The 8,333-nt window shown below is 38.0% G+C and overlaps 1 protein-coding gene across 1 annotated transcript; it reads left to right on the top strand.

The window, feature by feature from the left end:
* The first annotated feature begins 1,577 nt into the window (after positions 1–1,577).
* Positions 1,578–3,810, top strand: LOC130999442 (putative pentatricopeptide repeat-containing protein At1g12700, mitochondrial). Its single transcript, XM_057924969.1, has one exon. The coding sequence runs from the start codon at positions 1,673–1,675 to the stop codon at positions 3,509–3,511; it is 1,839 nt and encodes a 612-aa protein (XP_057780952.1). The 5' UTR covers positions 1,578–1,672; the 3' UTR covers positions 3,512–3,810.
* The last annotated feature ends 4,523 nt before the right edge of the window (positions 3,811–8,333 follow it).

Below are 8,333 nucleotides of genomic sequence, written 5' to 3' on the forward strand. Positions count from 1 at the left end.
ATGCATATCAAATTAAAGATCACGATAAGAGCTTTAATATGATATATGTTTATGAAAATATTTGATTTAAAATGTAAAAGTTAAATTTGTTTAAATATTAAAGTTTTGTAAATTTCTCTCTCTTCTCTCATCTTTTTTGAATAAACATATTTTTAATTCTTTTTAATTAGTATTTTATTTTTAATTTTTTTAACTTATTTTTTTGTTTTTCATAAATCAAATTTTATAATTGTGAATTCTTTTTTGTTTTTTAATATTCAATTCAAATATATTCAATTAAAATTAATTTTTTATTATATTTATAAGTATAATAATTGAATTAGTATTAATTTTATATAAATAATAAAAATAAAAATTGTTTTCATACAAATGCTAGTTTTTTTATAGTTTGAGTTAAGTTTAAGCACAAAAAATATATTTCTATATAAATCAATGTTCTAATTCGAGCCAAACTCAAAAGTTAATTATGAAAAATAATCCGAAAAATCCATAGGAGGAAATTGAGAAATGCTTTTAATTAGAAGATAAAAACATAAATTACAAAATACTGCATGATATGAGTTTTCCTCTATACCAAAATGCGATTGCTCTTTCAACGGCCGAGATCTACTTTACCTTTCTTCTCACAAAACCCTATCTTCGACTCACCTTCAACTCACTCTGCCGACAAGGCTTCCACGGCCCGAGCCGCTGCCCTTGGTGCTCGGTCTCGGAGGAGTCTTTGGATCACGTTCTGCTGACGTGTCCTTTTTCGGCTTCTATTTCCGGCGTTTTTTCCTTCGTCTTTAGACGAGTACTTTTTTTCCTCATTAAGGTTTTCCCTCACGGATTTTCTTAATGAGGTTTTAACGAGGCTCGGCCCTTAGTCCGCTTCGTTGTGCTGTCAAGGGTTTTTAGGTTTTTCGTTTTTTCTTTAATAAAATTATATTTCAGCAATAATAAAAAATTTAGTTTATTTTCCTAAAAGTATGTTTTTATATGTTTTCAATGTACTTGATGTTGAATTAATTGTATTGCGAACAACTATTTATTATATTAACTGACGGTTAAAAAAATGCATGGAAATAAACTGTACAGAATGCTAAAAAAATGTTTGAGCCCTCGAACGCCCGTGCTAAATAATCCTCTTCTTTTTTCTTCTTTCCACCGTCGCCAACCCTTTCTCTCTCAATTCAAATATATTCAATTAAAATTAATTTTTATTATATTTATAAGTATAATAATTAAATTAGTATTAATTTTATATAAATATAAAAATAAAAATTGTTTTCATGTGCATTGCACGGAATGCAAATGCTAGTTTTGTTAAAATTTGAGTTAAGTTCAAGCACAAAAAATATATTTATATATATAAATTCATGTTCTAATTTGAGCCAAACTCAAAAGTTAATTATGAAAAGTAAAAATCATATGTTTATAGTAGCTAAATCTGATCACAAAAAATAATCCGAAAAATCCAGTAGGAGGAAATTGACAGATGCTTTTAGAAGATAAAAAGCATAAATTACAAAATACTTACTGCATGAATTGAGAGATTACTCTTTCAACGGCCGAGATTTGACCAGATCTACTTTACCTTTCTTCTCACAAAACCCTATCTTTCCTTCTTCAACAGCGAGCTTCCCCAATTCTTCTGCTTTCACATCTCAAATCATACAATACTATCCCAAGAATGAGGTCGAACCACGCCGCCATGTTTCTGCCTAGAATTTTGTCAAATTCTTCATCTAAATTCTCCACTTTTTCCATCGCTTCTTCACATTGTCAATCATTTCTTGTAAAACCCAGATTCAATTTTGATAATGTCAGCTGCCAAATGAGACACTTCTCCGCCTATCCCAGATTCGATTTTGGATCTATACGTAAGCCTGATGATGCCGTCGCTCTATTTCGGGAAATGGTGAGGACGCAGCCGCTCCCTTATGTTTCTGTTTTCAGTAAATTGTTGAGTACTGTGGTCAAGATGAAACAATACTCTCTTGCCCTTCATTTGTTCGATGAAATGCTTCAAAGAAATGCTCCTGTAAATCACTACACGTTGAGCATTGGGATTGATTGCTACTGCCGACTGAAAAGGCCTGATTTTGGGTTTGCGATCTTAGGCATTTTTTTCAAGCGTGGGTACGAGCCTACTGTGGTAACCTTCAACATTCTCGTGAAGGGCCTTTTGTTTGTTGAAAGGATCCCAGAGGCAGCTAAATTGTTGGGGAAGCTGTCGGCCTACCAACTCTGCGAGCCCGATGATTATACGTATAATACTATAATTAATGGGTTATGCAAAGCAGGAGATATTCTACAAGCGATTGATTTGCTCTGCTCATTGGAAAAAGGAAAAGGGAGCTGCAAACCCGATGTCTATGCTTACAACATAGTCATTGATGGTCTATGCAAGGAAGGAAAGGTGGATGAAGCTCTCCAACTCTTCTCCACTTTGGGTGATAAGGGGATTTCACCCGATGTTGTGACATACAATTCAATAATTGAGGGGTTGTGCAATAGGAGAAGAATGGACGAGGCTGAAGACGTTTTGAAGAAGATGAGTGCTGATAAGGTCTACCCAGATGTGTGGACGTGTAATATCTTTGTGGATGCTTGGTGCAGAGATGGAAAGGTGGAAGAGGCCGAACATATGTTGGTATCTATGAAGGAAATTGATGTTCAGCCCGACATTGTCACATACAATGCATTGATTAATGGATATGATTTGCAAGGGAAAATGGACGAAGCCGAACGCATTTTCCAATTGGCAGTGAGCTCTGGAATTAAGCCCGATATCATAAGCTACAATACCTTGATGAACGGGTATTGCAAAAAGGGGCAAGTCGATGAAGTTTCACGTCTTTTTACCATAATTCCCTACAAAGGGTTAAAGCGCAATGTGGTTTCTTATACCATAATGCTAGAGGCCTTATTCCGTGAAGGCAAATGTGAAGACGGCTTAAAGCTTTTCAAAGAGATGGAAGCTCTACAAGTGTCTCCGAATATAAAGACTTACAATGTCTTGCTGGATGGTTTGTGCGGAGCTCATCGTATTGTTGATGCATTTTCGTTGTTGCATACCATGGAAGATAAAGGCATCATTCCTGACATTGTGACTTATAATATCCTTATTGAGGGACTATGCCATGATAATAAAGTCACACAAGCAAAGGATCTATTCGACGAGCTTCCATCCAAAGGCATGCAGCATAACGCCGTAACATACACAATCCTTATCGGTGCTCTTTGTGAAGAAGGACAGATTGAGGAGGCTAAGGATTTGATGATGCAAATGGTAAACAAAGGTTGCTTGCCTGATAGTGTGACGTACAATGTTTTTGTTCAAGGTCTTCTAAAAAGAAACAAGAAGCATGATGCAATGCCACTGTTGGAAGAGATGGAGTCAAGGGGATTCACACTTGACAAAACTACATATTCGATGCTGATTGAACATGTGAAAAGAGAAGGTAGAGATGGTGTTCTATTTGATCACGTTAAGAAACTTAAGCCAAATGACATCTTTTCTAGTTAGCTGTTACGTTGTGTTAATTTGTTTTGATGATTTTTAATGCTTCAATTGTGTGGTTGTGATGTTTGTTCAAAATATGCAAAGGGAAGGTAGAGATAGTGTTTTATTTAATCTATTTAGTATGTTGATTATCATCTGCTGTTAGTTTATGGAAATTTTGATGAACAAGTAGAGCTTTTCAAGAACAAGTAGAAACTTGCAATTGGAATGTGAAAACTAACAGCAAAATCAATTGATTGGTGTAGATTGTTATCATGTACATGTTTATAGGAATTTCTCCATCTGCAGATGGAGAATGTTTGTGGGAAATCAATGAATTGATATTCATGTTTCATCATATTATTAGATTGATGTGATTCCAACATGTATATTTTAGATAGCAATATTTGTTAAATTTGGTTATGCCAATTAAAGATACGAAGAAGAGACTTGGAATTTGAAATTAGTGCATGCATATTTTAATAACGATTTGATCTTTCAATTTTTTTTTGCTGCCTTCGCCGGCCAAGTATGCTTTGTTGATTATTATCATCATTCACCAAAATGATAGTATGTTCAACGTTAAGGAGGGAGGAAATAGGATAAATGAAAAAGTTTATTCTCAAACTTTAAATAATCATAATTTATTCATTCTAAATTTATTCACCCCAAATTAAAGATTTTGTCATAATCTCTGATTTAAGATGTATATTGAATATTTTTTTTTTCATAAATCAAAGTTCACGATTTTTAAGAAGGAAATGGTAAGATATTAATATTGCATATGTTTTGTTCTTTACGAAAAAATTATTTAATATACATCTTTAATTAAATATTCAATTAAAAATGAATTTAATTTTTAAGGTTTTAAAAATATTTTAAGAGTTAATATATAAAAGTATCCACTTTCATATTGTAAAATTAAAATCTAGCCTATGAAATAAAAACATTAAAATATGGCCAGTTTTTGTGTAAAAGTACAAAATTACCCCACTTAAAAATTGTAAAAAATGGCCAGTCACAATTCACACCACACCTTCAATCCTCTCTCTCTCTCCCTCTACGGCTCTCCCTCTCCCTCTCCCTCTCGCCACTCATCCGCCGCGCCGCGCGGCCACTCAATCTCCGGCAGCACCGCACAGCCACCACCACCGCGACGCACAACACCTCTTTCTCATCTCCTCCGGCGACCACAACTCCTGCTACAGCCGCCGCCCTCAACAACTCTCCCTCTCTGCTCGAGCTCCGGCGCCTGAGCCCTAGCTCCCCCAAATCCAGTCGCCCTCACCCTACCCTTATCTCTCTCCGGCGAAGAGAAGCCAGATCCGCCGGCCATCCAGACTCTCTCTCTCTCTCTCTCTCGACAGATCTCTCTCTCAATTCGACGCCACACTCTCTTCTCCTTCAGGTACTGATCGAAATCCGGCGGATCGACGTGGCCAAACTCGGTGCGGATCTTGAGGATTAAAATCTCCGTGGCAGAAGTGGCGGTCCTCCTGGACGCAGACGTCAAGGCAGAGCGCGCCGACGGCGAGCTAGTCATAGATAGAGAGGTTTTGGCACTAGGCGAAGGGGAGTTCCAGACCTCCGATTTGGCACGCGGTGGTCTCTCTCTCTCTCCACTCTCTTCTCTCTCTCTTTCGATCTGCCAGATTTGGAGGATATGTAGGATTCAACAGATTTGTTTTCTTTTAGTTTAATGAGATAGATTTGCGCATGGTTATGATTGGTTGTGAGGAATTGATATAAATTGTGAAGAATTGATTTGTGAGGAATTGATATCCTCAGCACTAGGAATTGTGAGGAATTGATTTTGTGATGTTGGATTGAGAGTTGAAGTTTTTGAAGACGCCGATGAGATGATAGCGCCGTCACAGCGGAGGTTGAGGGGGGAAATTGAATTTTTTAGGTTTATAAAGTCTAGAATTGTGATGTTCTTGAATTCACAATCAAATTTATGAATTCACAACTTAATGTTCTTGAATTCACAATCAGATCTTGAATTCACAACTTAATATTTCTAAATTCACAATTAGACATATGAATTCACAACTTAATATTTTTAAATTCACAATTAGATCCATGAATTCACAACCAGCTCCATGAATTCACAACTTAATGTTCTTGAATTCACAACCAACTCGATGAATTCACAACCAAAATAAATTATAGTTTTAGTTGTGAATTCAAACTTTAAAAACTCAAATTCACAACTACTTGAATTCACAACCAAAAATTTTGAGTGTGAATTAAAATTTAGTTGTGAATTCGACTGGTTTTGAATTCACAACCAAAAAATGCTGGTTGTGAATTCGATTGGTTGTGAATTGCGAAATTTGTGAATTCACAAACAAAAAATTCTGGTTGTGAATTCGACTGGTTGTGAATTGTGAATTCACAACCAGTGTGAATTCACAACCAAAAAATTTTGGTTGTGAATTCACACTGGTTGTGAATTGCGGGATTTTTTAAAGGGGTGATGTAAAGTGGACATTTTTTTAATTTTTAATGTGGAAGGGTATTTTGGTAACAGTGGCCATATTTTAATATTTTTATCTTAATGGACAATTTTTAATTTTACAATATGAAAGTGGTCATTTTAAAAATCCACTCATATTTTTTTCTCTCTCATTTTTACTCCTACTATTTTTTTTCATCTTTTCTCTTTCATCTTTTATACTAGTATTTTCGCAGCTTAACTTCTATCATATCTTTTCTCCTCTCTCCTGGCTAATCATTCTTTACATTCTAAAAGATTGCCCTAAATTAATATCTATAATTCAAGATTTGACATCAATGTGGAGAAAAATAAATTATTGAAAAAATGTGTTTTATATTATACATAGATATAGATTATCAACACAGCTAGTATATTGAAGTGTTAAATTTAATATCTTTTTTTTTTTACGAAAAGAGAGATTTTATTAATCACACAAACATGGAGCATGGAGATGACCCTCCACAAAAGACGGGGGTTCATTCCAAACATGAAGTGTATCGACATCTCTCGCAGCTTTAGCGAAGCAATGAGCTATCGCGTTTTGATTTCTCCTAACATGTGAAACTATAATACCCGGCATAAGCAGAAGATCCTGTCGACAGTAAGCCGCAATGACACCCTTTTCATTGATACCGCCCTCATTCTTGTTAATGGCATCGCAAGCTAACTTACTATCCGATTCTACCCACCCTTGAGTAAAACCAAGTTACTTCAACCATGAAAGAGCTTCCTTAATACCCATAAGCTCCCCTTCAACTACCTCCCTCCTTCCTCGCAGCCTTAAGGATTTTCCAACTAAAAAGGTCCCCAAGTGGTTGCGCACCACTATACCAATCCCCATAGCATTCTCGTCATTGAAGAAGGCAGCATCCACACCACACCGGACGGATCCTTCTGGAATAACATGCCAGCCTGCACAGAGTCTTTGGGCCGTGAGATTCACACCAGTGGGAATGCTGCGATAGACAGCAGCTCGGGAGAGTAGCCATTCCTCCCTGCAGCTTCCAGCCATGGCAACTGTCCGAGACGGACTAGGCAGCGCTCCCTCCCAAATCGCTTTGTTTCTGTCCTTCCATATATGCCAAAGAAGCATGCAAGCTCTCGCCACAAAGACCCCATCGTTGTTAGCAAGAATGAAGGAGATAGCCTCGTGGAAAGACTCACAATTATTCGTAAGGTAATCCACCAAATTAGAGAAGCCCCCAAGCCGCCAGCACTCCTCCGCAAACGGACACGCAACAAACAGGTGCCACATATTCTCATACCCCGCCTTACACACGCCACACTCGCCTCCAACCGACAAGCCTCTAGACAACAGATTTTCCTTGGAAGGAAGGTTATTCTTCACCACTCTCCAAACAAAAGATTTAACTTTGGGAGGCGCCGAGAGCTTCCAGATACCCTGCCATGGCCCTTCCTCACCATAAGTGTGGTCGATAGTAAGTGCGCTAGCCATCTTATACGCCGATTTTACTGTGTAGCAACCATGCTGGGAGAAATGCCAAACAGCTGTGTCCGGTCCAGGGTTCGGGTAAACATGAATACTCCTTATAGCCTCAATCTCGTCCCCGGTAAAGAGCTGCTCCAAAAGATCAAAGTTCCAATCACCTGTACCCAAATCCATCAGATAGCGACCCTCAAGTCCTCCAAGCCCGGTGGGGCAGGTGAAGTTACCCAAAAGTTATCATCCCGTCGCAGCCAAGGATCCTTATAGACCTTAACACCTAGCCTGTCACCAATCCACCACCTAACTCCTTTCTTAACAAGATCTTAGGCTGAATATATGCTTCGCCAGGTAAAGCTGGGGTTATGACCCAGCTTAGCATTCAAAAAGTTCCCGCGCGGGAAGTACTTAGCCTTAATTACTCTACTGACAAGAGTATCCGGTTCAGCTAAGAGTCTCCACCCCATCTTCCCCAACATTGCAGCGTTGAAGAGTTGTAAACTTCTGAAGCCCAATCCGCCTAACTTCTTGTCCACACAAAGCTTAGTCCACTTCAGCCAGTTGATGCTCCTCCCCCCGTCAGCCTTATTGCTCCACCAAAATTTGTTCAAAAGCTTCTCCATCTCATCCGTAAGCCCAGTAGGGAGAGAAAAAATGGACATACAGAACCTTCTTCCCTGCCTTCGAAAGTTTCTTTCCTTGCCATCCTTGAATCCGTCCCCATATTCGATCTCTTAAGTATTGAAAAATCTCACGCTTTTTGCGCCCAATGAGCGAGGGAAGCCCTAGGTATCTGTCGGTATTAAGAGGCGACCAGACGCCTAGTATAGAAGACATAGCAGTCTTCTCCTCATCACTGACATTGGAGCTAAAAATAATTCCCGATTTCTGATAGTTGATCC

The sequence above is a fragment of the Salvia miltiorrhiza genome, chromosome 8 (assembly GCF_028751815.1).
Source record: "Salvia miltiorrhiza cultivar Shanhuang (shh) chromosome 8, IMPLAD_Smil_shh, whole genome shotgun sequence".
Taxonomy (NCBI): domain Eukaryota; kingdom Viridiplantae; phylum Streptophyta; class Magnoliopsida; order Lamiales; family Lamiaceae; genus Salvia; species Salvia miltiorrhiza.

Coding starts and splice junctions, on each gene's coding strand:
- LOC130999442 (XM_057924969.1), top strand. CDS start 1,673: ATGAGGTCGAACCACGCCGCCATGTTTCTGCCTAGAATTTTGTCAAAT.